This window comes from Trematomus bernacchii, unplaced genomic scaffold (assembly GCF_902827165.1).
Source record: "Trematomus bernacchii unplaced genomic scaffold, fTreBer1.1, whole genome shotgun sequence".
In the NCBI taxonomy this organism is placed as follows: domain Eukaryota; kingdom Metazoa; phylum Chordata; class Actinopteri; order Perciformes; family Nototheniidae; genus Trematomus; species Trematomus bernacchii.
This window is the reverse complement of record NW_022987705.1, coordinates 7,749,678-7,772,424: the sequence shown is the minus strand read 5'-3', so window position 1 is coordinate 7,772,424 and position 22,747 is coordinate 7,749,678. Positions and strand designations below refer to the sequence as shown.

Sequence of the window (22,747 nt, the reverse complement as noted above, 5' to 3'; positions counted from 1 at the left end):
AATAAATATTAAAATTACTTTATTACAGATGATTCTTTATCCAGTAGCCCTCTTCAAACAAAAAAAGAAGTAATTACAAACAAAATATTACATTTATCCCCTAAACTTCTTTGTTTCTGAATTTATTTTATACATTTGAAATCACTTTGTCATCTGTAAGGAATAGCTCTTCACTTCTGCGACATTCAGCTTTTTGCACAATCTATACAATTTAATACAGTTTAATACAGGTCTCTGGACTACGGAGAATAAAACAGCAAGATCCACCAAATGACAGGAGAGATAAAGGGAATACTGATACAGACTGTACAGAGACGTAGCCCCGCCTCCCGCCTACTTTCAGCCAATGGCAGCCGTCCCTCTGCCACACTGAGGGGATCACAGTAGACACTTTAATCTGGACAATCACTTGTGCAATCAGTGCAACTGATCCAGTTCAGAGGGCCGAGGTCTAAAACTAGACTCTGCCCGGCTGCCTCCAAAACACCTGGGAGCTCCAGTAAAACATAAGAGAAGGTTTTAAAATCTGCAACGGCCCTCTGCAGACGTCACCTCAAACATAACATGACCTTTTCTGGCATAAAAGGAAATAAAACACTTGTTGTGGTGTAATCGCATATTTGTTCATGGGGAAAACTGGGACAACCACAATCTGTTTTCAAGTGTCTATTCATTCTGAGTGCTGGGAGGTTCGCTTTGAGGAAAATAATAATACTGAAGTGTAATGTGAAAATGCTTTTTTTCAAACAACGTAAGAGTGCCCATGTTGAGAAATCCAGGCATAATTATGATCACTTTAGAGTGACCCTTTGTAGATATCCAACAACAGATATATTTACCATCTTGTGCAACAATGTGGGTTTTGCAGCACATACACATTTTGTTTTATGCAACCAAATGTTGTAGAATTCAGCACGTTTCCAGGTTCAGAGATCTTTAAAAGACAGTTCTTTCTTTTTGTCTATGTTATTATACCTTTGACTTTCAGCTAGTCTTCAAAGAAAAATCAGGAAAACCTAAATATACAGGGTGAGTGAGTCTTCTATAATGGGTTAGTCAAATATAACTAGATCTCAAATGATGTGCAAAATCATCCTCATTCAGCATGAAACTAAATGTTGCCATTTACTCGAGGCAACCTGACCTACAGTAGAGTCGTGTTGTTATCATTCTCAACAGAATATCTGTAACAGCTTTGAGTACTCGCAGTAAGACAGTGATCTGAACACCGCGGGTCTAAAACCACATCACTGTGTCTGCATCACAACTAGTGCATGTGTCTTTGATTTGTCCGTTAGATTTCCATATTTTCAACTCAAAATATACAATATTAACAGGTTTCCTGTACATTCCACCTCTGAAAATCATACAATGCATAATGTCTGCATTTTACAATAAGACTTCCACCTCTATCTGTATTTCTCTATAATCCTTTTTTATAGATTTTTATAATAAAACATGTATTTTTTTCTTCTTCTTTTCTTCCTTCACTTAAAGCGCTCTTTCCAAATAGATCAGGGAGGGGGTGAAGCCAACACCAGGCACTGGGGGGGGGGGGGGGGGGGTGGGAATCAGGAGGTTGAAGGTCAGAATATACCGTTGGGGGTCTCGGGGGGGTGAGACAGAGCGGGACGTCAGACCAGGGAGAGGAGCAGGGGCATAGCAGCGGAGATCACAGCATCACCGCTAAACCTCCAACGACATTCAGCACCGACCAACTCTCTGTAAGTCTAGTCCTTTTTCTATTTTCTAAAAACCCTTAAAGACATTTGAAGGCAACTGAGATGGATGTCGTTGCTCATTTACAGCCATTTTTAAGTGCCTTAAAGATCTTTTATGTCCCATTGCATTTTCTCAAATGTTACCCCGTACATGCATCTAACAACAAGTGTGCAAAGGGACATACTGTTGGATTCAAAAACACTATTGTATGTATGCATGTGTGTGTGTGTCAATCTGATTATCAAGTGTGGGTGAAGGCCTGCGCAAAAAGTGCAAGTCATTGTTGAAGTCACGACCCCCTGTGGTTAAGCCCTGCTCGAGTGTTCTTGAGGTAGACCAACAGGCATGGTTACATTTGTCAGAGACGTTTTTTTTTACTGCGTAGTGCATCGCTTTTAATCACCCACACAGGGCGCAGAACCGGAACATTGACTGCTGAAAATGAAGGATTAAACACTAATATTGATTATTTTGAAATAGAGGTTAGGCGCTGCTGAAAACCCAACCCCCGTCATGAGAGTCCCTCAGACAGGCCTGAGTGAGGAGTGGGCAGAGGACTGTGGAAACCCAGGAGCCGAGATGAAGAGGCCGAGCATGCACAGGAAATGGCTTCCTTCTCTCCTCTAAGCCAGCAACGCATGCATCTAACTTGGCCTAATATTACGCATAGTATTTCAGAACCTCCTAAAACATCTCTGGCACAATCTCATTAAATACATAACAGTATGTTGGAATTAAAATGACAAATCTGACTCTGAACGCTTACCATTGGCATCTCTGCAGCCCTACACATTCACTCCTAAATACTAATTCCACTCAAACACTGCACATGGGGATTTCCCTGGTTAGGTTCCTCTCTATTTGAGGATAAGCTTATCACTCAGGCTGGAATGAAATATTGCATACTTTTAGCTTTTCGTGACTCCTTGGACGTCCCTGTGCTGCTACCATAAAGTCAGAGATACCCTCAGGTACTCACTTTCAACAACCTTTGTTCTCTTTGCATATCCCTTCCAGAGCTGTCCAACGTCAGACCCTACTCTGCCTCCTGCCTTCTCATTCGTCTGTAACTGCACATAAACAATCATCTCAGTAAACCTTATCAGACCGACGTGATGACATCTCGAGCTGTGAGTGATTTAAGGGAACATATTTTTAAAACGGTATTCTAAAAACTGCAACACTGAATGCACCATAATGTGCTAAAGCAACATCTGAAAACATCAGACTTAAAAAAACAACCATACAGCAAACTACATCCTGAATTTAAAAACTCCATGGCAGATAAAAGTAAAATACTACTTTGGGTCTATGGCAACAGAGACTAACATGGCAACACATCCCTGCAGGCTATCGTCAAAGTGACACTGTTGCACTGTGGCAAACTGGACATGCCCGTCAGCCATCTTGGATTATTCTCAAGACTTTTGGGTTTCCACAGACTGCTGCTAGCAGAGCGCTGATGTTAGACAGCAGTGGGGATGGGAGAGGAACTGCAAGTGTGTGTGAAGCATGTGTGGTGCATGCATGTGTGTGTGTGTGTGTAGTGTCAGAAGAGGAATCAAACTGTGTGTGTGTGCAGATGTGTTTGTGTGTGTGTTCTAGGTGTATGACAGGTGGGATCCGTTTGAAATCTGAGAGGTGATGCTGGCGCTCCTGCTCATGCCCTGTTCATTTCTCCCCCCTGATGACGTCCTCCTCATAGCCTGTGGGCTGTTCCTCACCCCCCCCGCGCCCCCCGAGCTCCCCCTCTGATTCCCCCCCCCCGGGGTGGTGGAGGCTCCAGGGTGGCGGGCCCCCGGCCAGCATGGGGTGACCCCAGGGCTGCTGGGAGCTGGAGCCCCCCTGGTGGGGATGACTGTGGTTGCCTCCTGATCCACCTCCGCCTGGCCATTGGCTGCCCCCCTGAGCCCCCGGGCCACCTGCTCCCCCCCCCCAGCCCCCCGGGCAGTCAGGAGCCAGGTTAGTGAGCACCATGTTGCTGAAGCCCAGCCGCATGGACTCAGAGTCAAACGCCTCGATCTCTCGGGCCTGGCGCTCCAGCAGCGAGCGGATTCTCTCCAGACGCTCGTTCTGCAACGCAAGCATTTCCTCCTCGATCTGCGGAGACACACACAGCGAACAAATTCATTCAAATAAATGCCAAGTAAGAGTGCAGAAAGAAGAGTCTGTGTGTCTGCTTTGGAAGGACAGTCAACTCTAGAGTGACGACTGCTCGATTTGTTTGTTAAATGAACCAAAACACCAATATATATCATATATTCTATTTACATGTATATAGACTTCTTGCACTATTTTTTTATTTTATTTTTGTATTGTATTATATATGTTGCATTGTTGGACAGGAGCTCGGGTCATAAGAATGTCATTGCCATTTTCTACACTGTAGCTCATGTGCATATGACAATAAAACCTTTGAAACTTGAATAATAAGGAACATAATCTAGATTTTGAACAGAACAATAACAAAAACAACTTGGACGATGAAATAATATGTGCAACCCTCTTAAAATGAACTAAATGATTAACCTCAAAAGAAGGGTCCTTTAACTTACAGACACAGTTCATGAGACACAGAATGTCAACAAAAGGTTCGTCTAATAACTCACTTTTGAATCACAGCTTAATTGTCTACTGTCACTCCTAAATGACCACGTTTCTTACTTTCTGCTCCAGCAGAGCCCTCCGCAGAGAGACCCTCTGCTCCAGCTCCCTCCTCTCTTTGTCATGCTGCGCGTCTGTTTGCATCTTGATCTTGCTCTGGTAGGCGTTGAGCAGCTCCAGCTCCTGCTGCAGCTGCATCCTCAGAACCTGACACTCCCCCTCCTGAGCCTCGTCTAACCGCAGCTGAGGGCGGGCAAGGGAAAGAGTAAGAAAGACGAGAAGAGAGAAATATACAAAGTCATTCTCAGTAAGCATCAATGTGTTTGTTTCTGGTCCAATGTCAGGGACATATAGGGTATATTTGAGATCCTGAGGGGTCTTTCAGGAAGCCATTAAAACAGATTTCATTCATTCTCCTCCCTCACTGACGTGGCATGGGACTCAATATTAGTTTATAATTAAGTATGATCATGTACTAATAATTGGTCGGATTTATGTGGGACGTACTGACAATAGCAAAAAGAAACAAGTTAATAAATTGTAACATTTACTTAATAGAAATACATAATGTTGATAACAGGCTTTAGACCTATTTTGATACATTTAATGACTTGTTGGGGGGAGAACAGGACAAATATTACCGTACATATAGACCAGTGTGTCTCAAATGCGTTATTTGAATAATTTCAATATGAAGCTAGTTTCAATATGTATCATGTTCTTGTACCGCTGCTTTGTGCCAAGAGAAAATTAAACATTGAGACATTTGAGAAGTTTAGCTTCCGTGCTAAAAAGGGTCATTTAGAATAACATGTCGTCCACTGGTTCTGGGAATTTCAATCAAATGTGAGTTTTAAACTAAATAAATAAATTAAGACAATAAATGTTTTTGGTTTCCTAGACTCTCTTGCTCTTTACTACTCACAGCCTGCGTAGAGAGCATTTCGTTGATGGAGTGGTCGTACTGCTCGGCCAGGATGGCCAGCTTCCTGGTCTGCTCCTCCTTCAGCCTCTTGAGCACCGCCTTGTGATCAGACTTGGGCGTGGTCTCCAGCAGATGGTTCCTGAGGGCCTTGTACTGCCTGGTCTGGGTTTTACAAGTGTCTTGGAACTGCTTCTTAATCTGAAGCTCCTTAGACTGCAGGAAACAGGGAGAAAAAAGTAAAGATTTGGAGTAAGGGACTGAGTTTGTGTAGTAGGGTCGGTAAAGGGGAATGTATCCAATAAATAATCTTCCATGAGTCGCCGCACCTTGAGGCTCTTGGGCTGCTGCCGGACCTCCATCACATGTTTGCGCCTCAGCTCCCTCTCCCTCCTCTTGTTGTACTCCAGCTGGTTGGTGAGCTCCGTCTGGTGCTGGGTCCGGATCAGGTCCGCCCGCGCCCTCTGGATCGTCCCCAGGTGCCTGAACTCCAGCTCTTGCATCGACTCGTGGTGTCTGAGCAGCATGGCGTGCTCCAGGTCCTTCTGTGTCTGCCGTTTGTTCAGCTCCTGGACCAGAGGAGATAATGCTGAGTGACAGCAGTGGAATAAGTCAAATCAATCAAAAGAAACAGAGTGGCTGTGTCCTTTCTGTGTGACTGCGTACCTCTCGGGCCAGATCCTGCTCCACATTGTGTCTGGCGATGAGGATCCTGCGTTTAAACCGCCGACACTCCAGCTCCAGGTATTGCCTCTGTCTCCTCAGCAGGTTGGCCTCCTCCTCTGCCTGGAAAGAACGTTTTGTTTATATTGTATTTTCAGTGGGTTTTCCATCTTATGCAATCTATATATTCTCATTTCATCAATATGTATATGTGATTTTTTGCATTCTCTGTATTCTCGAGTGAGCTTAAAGGGAAATTATATATAACAATAACCCCTCGATTCCACCGGGTCCGTCTGCGTCGCGGTTTTGATCCGGCCTCCTCCGGCGTCATACCCTACTGGGCGCGTTTCAGAAGCATTTCAGAAGCATTTCAGAAGCATTTCAGAAGCGGAGCGTCTTGCCTGCCGGCTCGCAGTTTTTGTTGATTTGGGCATATTTCCTGGACAGGCTACTTTGTACAGACAAAGTTAATAATAACTGTAATATTCCAGTTATAAACGACAGGAATCAAAGATGTGTTGCTGTATTTTAGTGGTAAATTAAATTATTATCATAATTATTCAATATATATAATTTACACAGTGCCTCGGAGGAGAACGCTGGCATTACTGGCCTCCTACTTGAAAGACTACGGAGGGATAGGGTCTGCAAAACTAGTTTATTTTGGGGATGGGCCGGATGCTCTGACTGGTCCACTTCCTGCCCGGCGCCTCTGCAATGCCTCGCGTCGCGTCGAAAAATAGACTCGAATCCTATTTTGAGCGGAGCCCAGCGCCGACACGCTTCTGGGACGCTTCTGAGCCGTAACGCGGCGCGTCTGGTGGAATAGCACCCATTGACTAGAGTGGCCGCGATCTTTGCGAACGCCGCCGCGTGGCCGTAACGCGGCGGCCGTAACGCGGCGGCCGTATCGCGGCCGTAACGCGACGCAGACGGACCCGGTGGAATCTAGGGGTAAGAAGCCAACACAGATAAGTTACACTCTAAGGAAGATGTTCTGTGGTAGCTGATATATGCATATTTCATTGTCTGCCAGGAAAAGTAGGTTCTAAGGTGTTTATATATAGCCTCATGGACCTAGGCAGTGATTGGTGCAGAGTGCGTTCGAGGTTAAACACTTTCTGAGTTTTTCATCTTCAAAGATTCTCCATCACTTATGAGGAAAATGAAAAGAGTACAAGAGAATGGAGACCTTGTGACGCTACTGTCGTGTTCGTATGATTTTAATATGGGCATCTGTATTCATATGAGTTTTTGCTCCGTGAGTTTTATTTTCATCTAATAAATTGTTTATCTTATTTTCTGAAGTTACGTCTGTCCCTGTTTTTATGTTGAATCTGAGTTTTTTCCCTCGTTTTAAATCACTTAGTTTGGCATTTCCCGAATGAATACCATATATTATTATTATTATTCATAATGGCAGAGATTCTACAGACTTGCCATGTGTTCATATTGTCTGAGAGATCCTGACCTGGAAGTGCTGGATGTTTTCTTTCTGCTTCGACAGCCACTCCTGCTTCTCTTTCTTGGGAGTCGACTGGTTCTCGCTCAGTTCCTGCCACACAGGTGTAAACACGGGTGTTATGTTGTTTTCCTAGTGTTTCAGCGCGGTGGCATTACTGGTCTTTATGGATGTTATAGTTTGTAAACCTATAAAATAATTAGCAACAGTTCAAACGAAGACCCATACATTTCAATCTCTGCACAGTATCATTTATATTAACTAGAGTTGAAACAATGAATAGATAGGTAGATAGAACAATAATCAGCAACTAATTCATCATGTTTCAAGAATAAATATCTTGTTCCAGATGTTTACTAAGTACAAACATATATTACATTACATCATTTTAGTTGTTTAGGACAAAGGGTTCATAGGTTGTGTTGGAGCTGTGTGTTTCAGGTGTGTAACCTCTTTGAGCTGCTCCTTGCGTAGTTTATACTCTCGCTTCTGTGACTCCAGGAAGCTGCTGAGCTCTTTCTTCTGCTGCACCTGGATGTGCTGCTGGAACTTCTTCTCATCGTTGGTAAACGTCTTCAGCTAAACCAAAAGTTGGAGGAACATTCTTTGAAAACAGTAGTAGTTAAATATCAGTGTCAGTCTACCACTGTGTATTTCACATGTCTACATACGTCTTTGTCCAGAGCCGCCTGGTGTTTTTTAAGCAGCTTCTCCATCTCCTGGTTGAAGTTGTTCCTCAGACTCTCCAGCTCTTTGTCCAGCCTCAGCCGGTGCTCATCCATCTCCCCTTTCAGTTTGTTCTCCATGCCCATCAGGAGCTTCTGGTGTTGCCGTCTCATGCGTTTGTATCCTGACATCTGCTCCCGCAGCTCCGAGTCCTGCTCGTGTTCCTGCATCTCACGGGTCACCTGCAGGATGGTGACACAGCAGAGAATCAGCACAGACCATCTACATTCAGAGTATTTGAAAACGTGTGCTAAAATATTGTTTGTACAGGGGGGAAAATACGCCTTGCTTAAATGCGAAGGTATAACAAAAATACTGAATGTAGAACATTTCGAATTGTCTCACAGCGTTTTGTCAAACAAATCTTGTCGTCTCGGTTAAGCTGCCACATTTAAAAGAAACAGTGATTTAAGTATATGCATGGAGGAGTGTCCTTACGAGTGATGCTGTGCGTATGGTGGCGAAGTGCTCTCTGTTGCGATAGTACTTCCTGGGGGCCGGAGCTGATGCTGGCTGGGGCTCAGAGGGTTCACTGGGGGCTGCCTGATCCACAGACAAACTCTCCTCCTCTTCCTGGAGAGATAGAATACAAACATAAAACTAAATATAGCACATTATCTTGATACAGTAGTTAACAAACAAAAGGTTTGGGATAGACAAACAAACTCAAACATTACAGCAACAAAGTGTTTAGTCTAACTTTAAGTTGGTGTCTCAGACTCCTGGGAAAAGCTCTAACTTTACACCCTGCCCTAACGTCTTACCAAAAGGCAGCAAAATCAATTCATCAAGAAACATCATTGTTTATAAAGGAATCGGTCATTTGTGTTTAGAGCCTTACAAGAGATAATTGATAGTCAAAATGAATGCAGCAGAGCCGAGCTATCCTGACTTTTAGTCCATAATATGGGTCAAACTCAAAAAACGCTGGACCCTATATTTCATTACATCTTCTCTGAATGGTGTATATCCATGTCTTTCAAACTTGAAGTCCCAGCTGTGTTATTCATATGTTATATATAACATAGTTTTCTTAAAAAACGCACGTGTGTCGGTGTCACTCCACCCACCGGTTTGAGGTGTATGACGGAGCTGTTGGACATGACGGTGTGGTCTCCCTCCATCAGGTCCAGCTCGCTGCGGCTGTCCTGCGCCGCCTCGTTCAGGCTGTTGACGGAGCTGCTCTGAGAGCTGGCGCTGATGGACATGCTGGGGATGGACTGGTTGCTGCCGACACTGTTCACTGTTCCCGTCCGACCCCCCCCCGGCTCCAGCTCCTGGAGGCAGAGAGGAAGAAGCCCAGAGAGAGAGAGATGAGAGGAGCATGAGATATATAAGAGATAGAGAGATAGAGAGAGAGAGAGAGGATAGAAGCTAAGATACTATATAGAGATAGAGAGAGAGAGAGAGAGAGAGAGAGAGAGGACACGAGAAGGACCAAGAGACACAGACAGACATGCATAGAGACCAAAGCATGCTTGGTTATCTTGTCAAAACACTCATAAAAAGGCGCAATATATTATATACTGTATTTCTGAGCTTTAAAAAACGACATCTTGAATCGTTTGATTTCAATATGCAAACATCCACACACCTCATCTCCATCCTGGACCTCTGCAGCGGGTCCGTTGTGGGTCTCCTGAAGGAGGATCTTCTTCATCTTGCGGTACTGCAGGTTGTCCAGCTCTCGCACTGCATCCTTGGTCCTCATGATGAGATCCATGAGCACCGAGTCCGGACGCTCACGCTGCAGAAACGCATGCTGTAGACGTAGGTGAAGAAAAACAAAAAGGATTAACTGAGAGCTACGGAGGAGATCATGTTGTGTTTCTTTAAAATAAATTCCTCAAATGTAACGGGTAGAAACGGTTCAATATCTCAATAAAGAGCGCTCTTGTTAAATTAACAGTGCTCAGAGACCGGGATTCAATGAGCAGTCAATTGATTTGCAGGGAAACTAAAGAAAGGAAGGGCCTGTATTAGGAGAAGACACTGTTACAATGTGTTTGTGGCTGTTTATCCAACATTCCTAATCCATTAGTCATGCTGTACGATCATTGCTAACTGTCTAATCATGCAGAAGATGGCACTTTTTTTCAAATTGACAATTAAATGACACAAATGTAATATTGAAATCCAGGAATTTCTTATTAAGATTAGCCTAACTCTCCATGTACTCTGCTAAAAGGTACAGTTGGGCCAGATATCCGAACGTAGAGCATTACATTAAGAAGCAGCAAAATGCTTACATAGTTCATTTACAAGAACTGTTTTGGAACTTAATATTTAAGAAAAACAGTGTGTAAGCTTCTGTACACAAAGGACGAATTCCATTAAGAATAGTGAGTCCATTAGTGGGCTAAGTGACAGCTGCCCAGTTACTTAACCATGGACGTAAAAGCCTCTTCAGTAATTACATCCGTGTTTTTTCTACCAAATCAAACTCGCTGTGTGTTTGTGTGTGTCGTGTGTGTTGTGTCGTGTATATGTCCGGAAGAAGAGGATTAGTGAATTAAAATAGAAGCTTATGTGGACCAGAACAGAGCGAGGACATCAGAGAGAGATGTATCACCAGGGGGCTTTGTCAATCTCCCATCTTAACACTCTGACCCTGCTTTCTGTGTGTGTGTGTGTGTGTGTGTGTGTGTGTGTGTGTGTGTGTGTGTGTGTGTGTGTGTGTGTGTGTGTGTGTGTGTGTGTGTGTGTCTGGTCTACAGTGTGTGTTTGTGCACTTACACCCAGCATGTCGTCAGAGTGTGGTCTGTCCTGGGGGATTTTCTGAAGGCAAGAATCGATAAAGTTTCTAAAGTAATCCGTCCTGGAAGAAAGGTCACGAGAGAGAGAGAGAGAGAGAGAGAGAGAGAGAGAGAGAGAGAGAGAGAGAGAGAGAGAGAGAGAGAGAGAGGAGAGAGAGAGGAGAGAGAGAGAGAGAGAGAGAGAGAGAGAGAGAGAGAGAGGAGAGAGAGAGAGAGAAAAACGCAAAAGTCATTTTTTTAAATGAAATACTTCATCTGATTCACATGTATTGACATTAAAACTGACCTCTCCGTCACCTTTTAAATGCATAATCTATAAGCTAGTTGTGTATGCGAATTATTACAAAAAAAAGAAAAAGAATTCTGTAAAATATGTGTTACTAACTAACATGGAAAAATGTTTGCGAAAGATCATTTAATTACTCTGTCATTGACCCACTTTTACAAAAGTAAACATCATGTTTGGGGCAACAAAAAAAACCCACAAGAACATACATATGCATGTGTGTGTGTGTGTGTGTGTGTGTGTGTGTGCGCGTGTGTGTGCGCGTGTGTGTGTGTGTGTGTGTGTGTGTGTGTGTGTGTGTGGCATCTTACCATTCACTGGATTGCAGTGTGGGGCTCTCATTCTGCGCTATGTGGTATAAGGCACTCATTGCATTCATGTTAAACAAGGGAGGCTTCCTCTCCGCTGAAAAGGAAATGAAATCAATCGGTGTGTATTCCTACCTATTCAATTAAATGTCTATCTACTTAGGTAACTAAAGGTTTCAGATATATGTTTTGCCTTTTTCTACTGATACAATATAGACCTGTAATTCTGCTGAGTGCATAAATGTTACTGATTTTACCAACATTTAAATCAAACCAATCCATCAAACAAATATTGGTCAGATAACATTACTTTATTTTATGTTGAGAATCCGAGCAAAGCGTTAAGATCGGATGGTAGGCCATGCCATAGTAACAATTGGAATTTAATTAAAACCGTTGAAATATATTTCTTCCACCGTAATTCCATTTTAAAAGATAAAAGGGAAATTGTTGCCACCTACCTAACTCTATACAGGTGATCCCTAAGGACCAGATATCAATCTTCCCATCATACTGGCCTTCATCCATCGCTAGAATCACCTCCGGGGCCATCCTGCAGCATAAACAAAAACAAAAAACATTTTCTTTAAATAAAGGTTATAATATTGAGCATATATCGTCTCAAAATCACAGGAACAGATCATTTGAATTCATCAGCAGGACGGTTTTTACTATGCAAATAAAGGTAGATTTGACCAATCCATTTCCTGAATTAGTGCTTCTTTGAGCTGAAGCCTAAAGTAGTAGTAGTAGTAATAGAGTAAACATTTTGGTAAGGTTCACATTTAAACCATAGACATAAAAAACCTTCAGTTTTCACTTACCAATATGGCGTTCCCACAAAGGAGTTTGCAGGTGAGGCGATGGAGGCGGAGCCAAAGTCGGCCAGTTTGACCAGCCCAGGCTCAGTCAGCAGAATGTTTCCTGCCTTCACATCCCTACGAGAGAAAAACACATACATGTGAGAGAGCAGGACATTTGGTGTTGCACAATTCTTAAAAACAATATAGGTCAAAACCACTCACCTGTGGATCATATTGTGGGAATGAAGGTAGGCCAGCCCCTGCAGAGCACCGTGTGTGATGGCAGCGATCTCTACTTCTTCTAAAGGTTTTTTATGAACTGAAGGAGAAACAACAGTTTCAGCAGGAATAAACACCAGCTGAAGAAGACACGTCAATTCCCATAATCCTTTTCTGTGAGCAACGTGCAGCAGCTACTTACCCTCCAGCAGATCGGAGGCTGAGCCTAGGCAGTACTCCATCACCAGCTAGAAGAAGAGACAAGGTGAAGAAGAGCCATGTGCTGACACATTGCACACTATATGTGTCCAGAAGAGTGCGCTCAGTAGAGGACACATCTCCCCTTCCCCACCAAACAAAGAAAAGTTGAATCTCACTTAATTGTCCCTCCCAAGAGTCAAGACTGTGGCAAACACAACAAAAACCAGGATTTATTTATCTGTATGTTGCCTTGCTTTAGTTTATCATAACATATCAGGTGTAGAACTGATATGGAGATGTTCTGGTACAAAAGTGTGCCAAATATACACCTGTCTAATCTTCTCGTAGTAAATAATGATAAACCAATTACTCACCCATGCCGTGTGCTCTCGGAGGTAGCAACCTTTGTATTCTATACTGTTCGGGTGCCGGATCCTCTGGAGGAACTTCACCTCCTTTATAATGTCCTGCCATTTCTGTTGAAAGAAAGAAGGGACTTAATAATAAAACAAGCAATGCACTGCTCGGCTTAATACTGTAGAGGTGCTTGCATGCGCCCTTGTAGAAGATTGTCTTTCAGTAGAAATAGGTGTAAAGTGGTTCTCGTCATAGATTATGTGTAATCTGATTACAGGTCATCTGAAATCATGAGCAGGGTGAACTGTGTCTGAGACAACAGTGAAAGTGAGCGCACAAGGGTGACCTTTCCCCATCTGACATGAATATTCATGGGGGATATCAGCACTCCCGTTTGTTGCAATCATTCATTATGAGGATATATATTAAGATCTTGTACTGTTTGAATGTAGCACAGAGAGCAGCCACATTGATCTGACGTGTGTTCAAGTGCACAGAAGTCATGGTTTGACACATTTAGAAAATATGAATAATAAAATAATGATTTATTTAATGAAGGCCACTTTATTAAGAGAACTACTAAGTAAAGAATAGCGAGTTCATGCTGATTGACTCCCATACTGTGTGAAAGCGTTTATACTAAGGGTCTAGAGTTATATATAAATATAATCAATCTGGTCTCACCTCATTAGACTGCTTGCCATTGTAGGACATCTTTTTAATTGCCACCACTTCATTTGTGCGTATATCCCGTGCCTGGGAAACACAAAGAACATTGTCAGTACACATTTCAACCGTAACATAATATACTTTGAATCTGTTTAAATGTTCCTGTCATCAAGGATGTGCATTATCAAGACCTCCTGTACTTTTTCAACCGTATTGTGTGCAGTGTTAAAGAACTAAAGTCAGATCAGAACGCTATGGTAAGACACATTACTCTGAACATGTGTGATATTTAACTCCATTATAAACATTTTCAAATCCCTTCAGTTCTCAATTGAGAATTAAATTATAAACCCCACTGCAGTCAGCATGTCGTTGTGTCCCTGGGCAAGACACTTCACCCCAAAATTGCTCCTGTGGGGATTGCCCACAGTATTGAGTATGTAAGTCGCTTTGGATAAAAGCGTCTAACAAGTGACATGTAATGTAATGTAATAATTGTGAAAAGATCTCTAGTGAAGAAACTGCATTTACTATAATTTACCCATTTATATCCCTGATAATCTATAATCGGTAATAACCCTATAAAGGATATTTCTCCGTGTATGAGTCAGTGTGAAGATGTGGTTTCCGTACAAAGTAGACCGCGCCAAAGCTGCCATGGCCAATCTCTCGGAGGTCAGAGTAAAGCTTCTCTGGATCTTCTTTGAAGAAAAGCTCAGCCACATCTGGGTCCTTCAGGCTCCCTGCCCGTACAGAGGCAGGCATCATGGGTAATGTAGTCCCTTCTCACCCACGGGGAGGGGATGGGACTATCTGGGTGCTGAGCTACACCAAAGCAGCTGAGGATTCATCTGCCGTAATGGGTGGGCCTGAGGAACCAGCACATGGGCAGCTGCAGGGACAGAAGGGGAGACAAAGAGAGAAAAAAAAGAGTTTAAGAGATAAAATAGCCTGATCCAGCACAGCATGAATGATGCATTCGCTCGACTGATGCGAGTTTAAGGAAATAAGTCAAAAGACAGGAATTGAATGGAGAGGAAGAAAGTCCAAATCCAAATCTACAACAGAATAGACTCTAGGTCAAATGTGTATCAAAGACGTTTTGATCCATTTGACCACATCACAGAACAAATATACTTTACAAAAACCAAAACATAAAAGGTTGTGATAGATAGTCTTGAAATAGGCCGTTGAGGCTGCAAGGCTCCAGAACAACTCTGGCCACAGTGAAGCCAGTCTATAATGTTCTACTTCAGTGATTTCATAGGTTCATTTTTGCCTACATAATGTTCCCCATTTTCAGTAAACCCCTTCTGGGTTGTATTGTGTTTGAGAAGATTTTTGTTTTAAGAATGAGTACAAAAATGCATTAAACTTAAGGGTGACCCCAGTCCTGTGAGTAATGACTGACATCACACTGGCTAAAGAAATGTAAAGGTTTTCTTTCATAGTCACACCTTCAAGTGCTGACCCTAATATAATCACCTCAATGCAGAGTCATCACAAGTGTACGGGTACAGAGTGCTTCAGCAATTATTGCAGGACTGTAAGGAACTGGAATGACTGGGCAATGCAAATATTCCAGCTCAGGGATCGATTTCATGTCCGCTGCGATGAGGTGGCCTACAGTAATGAGGTTTGAGCTGCATTGGATGATCAATTAGGGGACCTGGGGTCAGATCCTACTGTGTACTCTAAAGTGGTTCCATCAATTTTCTTCCAGTTAATTCATAGAACACGCAATTGTGTATGTGCGCACAAACATGCAACTATTTGGACAACATACTCATAATGCTGAGTGTATGTATTTCCCACATTGTAACTTTGTACCTTATAATTTCCAAAGATATATTTTCTTGGAATATACATTTGTAACACACAAAACAAAGACAGCTATACCAATGGGGACCATATTATATTTCATACAAATTAACATGTCATTGCTCGATGTCCTACATTGTAGAAGGGACACAGCAAGGACATGCATGTGCTCTTTTACAAGTATACATTCTGCTTGTATTTTTTTGGTAGCATTACATTTTTTAAGTTTAATAACTGAACTGTCAAGGTTGTAGCTTTCACTCTCGATCTTCTATAACTGATTGAGTTATTTAACCATGCTTGCAGATCCATTTTCTACATTTCAACACATTGAAATGTATAAAGCATTTTCATTTAGTGCTATTCATATTTTATCTTTTTTTTAAAACACCGATATGCAGCCTTGGATAATTATTCCACTTTTTATAACCAAAGCTCTATCTTGTCTTCAGTTCAGGCAGCCACCCCCCTCCACACCTAAACACCACACCAATACCATTACAGAAAGACTCTGTGGAGAAACGTTATCTTCGGGTCTGCAGCCTGCTCTAAAACCACACTCCTGGTTTCTGTCACAAGGTTTGTCCTGCCAGAAAAAGCCATCCAGCTGACCGAGAAAAAAATGAATGCAAGAGCACAAAAGTGAAACTTGGATACCAAGATGCAGCCCTCAAGGACCCCAAATGTCTTAGTGAAGAGAAGATAAAAACTGCTGCTGGGAGCAAACTTTAGTAACATGAGCATAGATCCAGTGTTTGTGTTGGACAGTGAACTGAAAGTCTTTCACATTGTTGTCAAATTCTGGAGCTATATAATAAGCATTGTAGGTTAATACATATTATTTGTCTGCTGAATTTGTGAGAACGACGTAAAACTTTGACATTTAAAGTTTGAAAGAATTCTTTTAAATCAAACTAAATATTCAGACACAGGAGTAGGGAGGTTTTTGTAATCTTTAGTTGATGATGTGGACAGTGATGTAATGCAAGCGTCATCTTATTCTGTAAAGACACGCCATCCAATATGATTTAGTCGTTGTAAAAAGTTTAAAAGCAAGCAGGCTTGCATAGCTTACCATTTGCATTTTATAGGCTACAAAAAACATTCAACAACAAAAAAAGTGAAATAAGGAAAATTATTGTTTTAAAAATCTAAAGGCACACAGACAACATATAAGAAATATATGTTTAACTACATTATGGGTTCAAGCTATAATGCAAACATGGAGACATTTCACTTTATTATATGAACAGACAGACATCTCTGCGCGCTTCTTTGTTTTGAAAAGCAGAAATCAGACTAATAAACACAGCATGAACATCAGCAGCAATAGAACAAGATTATTTATACTCATATTTTCTGTACTTATTTTAGATTTGTTTTACCACCTACCATGTGATTGTACTTCCTCGTAAACATTAGGCTGACTCGGCACACACTCACTTATGGCTACAATGTGCGGCCATGAAATCATTTTTGTTGTCCTTCAAAGAGCCCGCCAGCTTGTTTAAAATCGTGTGAGCTTTTCTGGTAAATGTGCCATTTCAGCAGCAGTTACCAAACTTTAAACACTCCAAGACATGTGGATGAATGAACTTCTATTAATAATATGGAGGTAACTAGATACAATAGGATGCAGAAGAATTTCATGGGAGTTGCATTTTGCCTGAAGTAAGCCACATTTTCTATTTATTTGTCAAGCCTTCGATATGGTTAAGTTTTCAAATCTTAAATATATTTTCAGCATTAAAGCACTAGTTTCTTTAATGTTCTCATGTAAATAATACAATCTCTAGACATTTTTCCTTATATAAAGAGTCCACAGTGATTCAGTGGATTGAAGTGCGTGCAGCACTTTTGTAGCATTATAATAAAACATGTTCTAAGAGATGGAGGGCTTATTATTGACAAGAGACTGAATTTAAGAGCATCTTCCATCTTGGTTTCCTAATTTGATTTCCTAGTGAAACTGGATAATTGAATTGGTAAAACAAGGTGCGGGAGAGATAACTCAAAAGCAAAACCAAATAAGACAAATTATTGAAGGAAAGAACGTCGTATTTCTTGACAGGAAAAAAGAAAGTTTGTCAAAAACTCAGAAGGTTTTATTGTTTGGTAATAATGAGATAATAGTTAAACTGCTTTATGACACAGAACACTGTGTTCTAAAAATGCAATGAAAGTTGTATTGCTTTACCGCGCAAGAAAATGGATCCCCTCCTTGTGTATTATGTGAATTGATTTTCTCTGCACTGTAAACTCACCAAGAGGCCTAATGAAGAGGCAGCCAATACTCCAAGCTGAGTAGCAGAGAGTGATAAAGGCAGGAAGAGAGAGAGAGAAATGGAGAGGGATGATAAATAATCAAATACTTTATTGATCCCTATTGTGAAATACTCCTAGCTCCACTGGGTCAGCTACAGAGGAGCAGAATAGGAAAAGCTTGTTAGCCATCCATCCCAGTTGCTTTACGTTTTTGCTGTTAAAATTTCATAACCAGAAGCATTTATGAACACATTTCTGTTGCCATCAATAATCTGAATCCGATGGAACACTTTTTTTTGGCCAAATTCAACCAGGTCCTACTTCAACTGGCTGTAATGAGGTTTTTATTTTGTACTTATTGTCGTTGATTTTGCCTCCTCTCTGCATACTGTACCTAACTATCACCTTCCTGACTCTCCTGGTTGTGCTGCACCTGCAGGACAACTTGCCACGCTATGATTATTTTAGGTACATGGAGTTGACCTCAGCAAAGCTTCAACCTTAAACGTGAACTTGAGAAGAAATCTCATCAACCAGAATCACCTGTGTGGGAGTGTGCAGTGCCTTTAAATAAACTGTTTTTACAGAACTGTAGAAGCTCTATTAGTAGCCATTTTGATTCGCTTCATCTCACACACAAATACCCATCTGAACAGAAAATATATGCTACATAATATACTTCTCATAATTTTCAAAATGTACATCAGCAACATTGTAAACTGCTGTATTGCTAAATAATTCAAAGTATGAATGCAGTGAGCGGAAACATCTTATTAAATGACCGTGCATCAGCCAGATGTTACTGATCCACATGAAATACTTTAAATCTGAAATGTTCACAAGCATCAAAATCAGCTGATATTCTGAATTTTGGCATTTAATTACCATATCAGAAAATAAATGATGGGTTAGGTGGATTAAAGATCTGCTTTCAAAAGTCCATTTAAAAAAGCACTGCGACATCACAGCTGTTTGTTCAGTGACAATGTTCATTTCATGACCTAAATGTGCACTGTTGTTCTACTGGCTAACACACTGCATGTCTATCCCCAAAGATGGAGGGTGGGGTGTCCTGCTCCTGTTCCCCAGCTGATTACAGACTGTGGCTTCTGCTGAGTGGAGGAAGTGAAAGCTCTGTAGCTACCCAACGTCAACAACAACACATCTCGGTTGTGGTACTTTAAAGATGATGGTGACAGGGAAGAGGAACAGGGGGGAACAAACACTAAAAGGATTTGACCCGTCCCATTTCACTCACAGAGCTCCATTTACACACTTCCTGTTCAGATAAATGTTGTGAACAAACTCTGAACAACAGACACTTGAGTAAAAAAAGACACCCTTGCTGTGGCAACTTAAACAACAAGACATACAGTACAGACATCCAAACATACAAGTTTACAAAGTCGTCTCAGTGAATGACAGAATAATTTAGAAATGTTGCAGCTTAAATTAATCTAAAACAATTCGAAACAAATTGAAGACTGAACCTGATGAAGATCAAGATATTCAAACTTATATTTGCATCCTTACATTTCAGAAAACAGCAGAACCTCAATATTGTGGAGTTTTGTTATAGTTTGTACAGTATGTGTGCTCTGTTGTATCACCTTACAAATATGTTTGCTTTGCCAATTCTCCGCATTGTTGTTCTTGCTCTGTCTGACTCATCAATTATAAGATTGGTTTCCATCTGTTCAGCTGTAAGAATTGAAAAAATAATTTGAAGGAAAACTTTCTAAGTTCAATATTTGCAATTGCCATTTCACTGAATGGTCACTGTCAGCTGGGTCTGTCAACACAGCTGGATGCTGTCATTTGCTTAGCCATTAGTTTTGACAGCTGTAAAGGTGCTTAAATACAATAAAGTCACTGTTGCATTTTAATCAGTAAGCTAAATAAGGTTCCTTCTTTATCACTCACAGCTACAATACATATATCAATTATCAAATAACTAACAAACAAGGTTATGGTAGCATTACTGCATTGGATCATATTATGGAAAAACACCTCTTCTGCCGAGTGACTGTCACTGATTTGGATCTGGATTCAAACAACCAGGGCTTCGCTTCAGTATCTAATCCATTTGTCTTTTTAGAGACACTTAAATCCATTATGCAGTGTTCCCATATTCAGCACCCCCTGGTTTAACAGTGACACACAAGTAATCCCAATTTTGCATAGCCTTCTTGTGCATCGAGATTTTCTGCACAGCGGCATGCCTCTTATCATTTGCTAACAGTAAGTCCTTGAAAGTAAAAAAGGGCAGCTGCTCCTGCATGTTAGTGCACCGTTGTTTTGACAAGCCTGCAGAGGCACACATGAACAATTGAAAGGTGTGCAGATCAGGCACAGGTTAGAGAGAACATAGGACAACAAGGACAGGCATCCTGGCAACGATCTGTGATAACAGGGTAATAGGACAAGTCGTACATGCCATAGGCTGTAATAATCAATTGGACAATCTGTTCATCGCGGTCTAAAGACACCAACAATAATAGGTCGACTGTTCATACTGCGGTGATTATTTAACAATCAAAACCCGTATATGGCATATCAACAATAAAGCATGAGTAGGTGTCAACCATCAAACCTTAGACATCACATTTGACAGACCACCACTCCAACAGACTGCAACGTGTTTTGTGAATAGTAACGTGTTTTTAACCTTGTTCAAAGTGTTATGGTAAATCCTATTGTAGCTGATACACTGTGTTACAAGAAGCGAAGTCACAGATAAGCCAAGCAGAAGAGTAGCCTGCCGAGCGATAGCTAGTGTTACGCAATATCAACACAGAAAACTGAGGAATGCGACTCACGTCAATGCACAAAAACAGCTATCAGCGGCAGATGGATGCGAGCACTCCTCCTCGCTTACACAAAGATAACCACAATGACTTGTCAGACTCTCCTCAGCTTGTAAACACAATGCCAGGATGTGTACGTGCGACAGACATAGTAAGAGTATTGACCAATGTCACCTACCGTCACAGAGCTAGCTATCCAGACAGTATGTGACTCACTCACTTACAGATAAGAAAACTTCCAAAACAGACACCTCGAAAGCAGAGTTTCACTTAACGATCAGCCACACTGGACAACAACAAAAACGAGGGAGTGGCACTGCTTGCAACGATAGTTGCATAAAGCGGATTAGCAAGCTAACATTGATAGCTAACGCTTCTTAGGCAAAGCAATCCGTTACCATTATTAACAACAAACCACTCTCAATTTAGCTCGCTAGCCCTGCTCTCTGAGCGAGACTATTTACTGATGTGTTACACAGGCATTCAAAACAAACACCTTTATGCTAAAGGGGGTCTCCGATTAATCCAGTAAGGCAAACTAAGAGCTGTCAATGCTGCAGACCATACAAGTTGTGACAGCAACTTTTGGTTAGCTGAGGAGCAACAAATACAGTTAGCGGGCTAGCTTATGAGCTAACCTATGTTAAAATCCACTGCAGCATGTTTCAGAACAAAATCTACCCATCGTATGTTAGCAGGAAGCTTTAGTTAACGACCCACTCACCTTGTTAAAATGAATCCACACAGGTTGACATGTGGGGTGTGAATGGCTGATTAACACGGCAGAGTGAGAGGATGAAATCACAGACGAGGCAATGCAGTCCAGAGAAATCAAAGTGTGAACTCGTTAGCTATTAAGTTAGCAATGCTAACCTAACCACACGAGTGCCCTGCCCAATTTAGACGTTAACGCTGACTTCGAGTCTAGCTTACTTGTTTGAGCAATAACCGTTATCTTTTTCATTTATGCTGGTCGGCCACAGGAGTCTTATATCTACGTGAAGCAGGCTGCCCTGGCTAACGACTGTCTGTCAAGCAATAACTGTCACAACGAACTGGTAGGCAGGCAAGCTACTGGCCAGATAGGCTAGCTGCTAACGTCAGGCAGCAGCCAGTAGCTAGCAAAGTTTCTCTCTTCAATAGGCAGTTCCACAAAAAATGGCGGCGAAGAGATTCACCTCCCTTCAATCGTGAAGGAGTCAAGAAGCAAATTAATCGAAAAATGAACAGCGTCGGAGCGGTACAGTCAGCTTAAAGTGAGGCGAGAGTACACGTGTGACAGTTTTCTGAGTCTTGTTGTTGCTGCCCAGCTGTACCCTTCAGGGTAAATGTTGCCCCCTCCCCAATCTCAGTGTGCCACTGCTGTGCCACAACTGCAAGCACAAGTGAATGTATGGAGAGAGCATACTGGACTCAAGAGCAGGGGATAACCAAGTATTGGACATTACTCTCTCTCACTACATGTGTTTGTTTTTGCACTTTCTGCCACTGAGCTCTTAACGTGATTAACAGTTTCAATCTTAATCGGGTGTCTACTATAAATAGCCTGTCGTTTACTCCTAAACGACATTTAAAACTGTTCAGATGTGTCCTTGTACAATAACAGATGCAGGGATGGCTGTTTAGGGACCACACTGTGCAGTGCATCAGTCCTTGATCCTAGTGTGATGAGAAGAGTTGGTTTTCATCAGAACACCATCATGCATTCTACTAAACAGTAATAGTGTGGACCATGTGTGCTGGCATATCATTTCAATACCTGACAACATCCTCTAATGTTGCACTCTTTTAACCCTATGTAAGCAAAATATGTGTAGGATACTTTAATAATCCATGACCTGGCATGATTTACATGGTTACATGATTTTAAAATATAAAGTATGATTAAACAGTGAAGTGGACTTACACCAGGTGATGCCATACATCCTTTTAGGGGGACTCAACCCCCCAGTCCCAAAAACAGGTAAGAGATTGACATGAGTCAATTGATGCACTACACATGTTATCATTTATAAGACTGTCAGCTTCCTACCATTATGTGTTAACATCAGGGAAGCATAGATTTGAGTAGCTGAAGCCTATATTGTTTAGTCTGCACTCAGAGATATATTTCATAATAGTTTCTAGTTCTAGCTTGAAAACAACCTTTTACG

General features: G+C 41.7%; 1 protein-coding gene across 1 annotated transcript; it reads right to left on the bottom strand.

Annotated features, from left to right (window-relative positions):
* Positions 1-2: 2 nt before the first annotated feature.
* On the bottom strand, positions 3-21,909 carry LOC117490136 (serine/threonine-protein kinase TAO1-like). Its single transcript, XM_034139719.1, is given in 22 exon segments — positions 3-3,483; positions 3,485-3,822; positions 4,387-4,569; positions 5,252-5,464; positions 5,578-5,817; positions 5,915-6,034; positions 7,386-7,469; positions 7,827-7,955; positions 8,048-8,284; positions 8,541-8,675; positions 9,173-9,379; positions 9,697-9,864; positions 10,839-10,920; positions 11,456-11,549; positions 11,914-12,005; positions 12,277-12,390; positions 12,478-12,574; positions 12,677-12,722; positions 13,050-13,151; positions 13,717-13,788; positions 14,335-14,593; positions 21,319-21,909. Coding segments are annotated over 21 exon segments (3,048 nt in total). The 5' UTR covers positions 14,470-14,593; positions 21,319-21,909; the 3' UTR covers positions 3-3,323.
* Between the last annotated feature and the right edge of the window lie 838 nt (positions 21,910-22,747).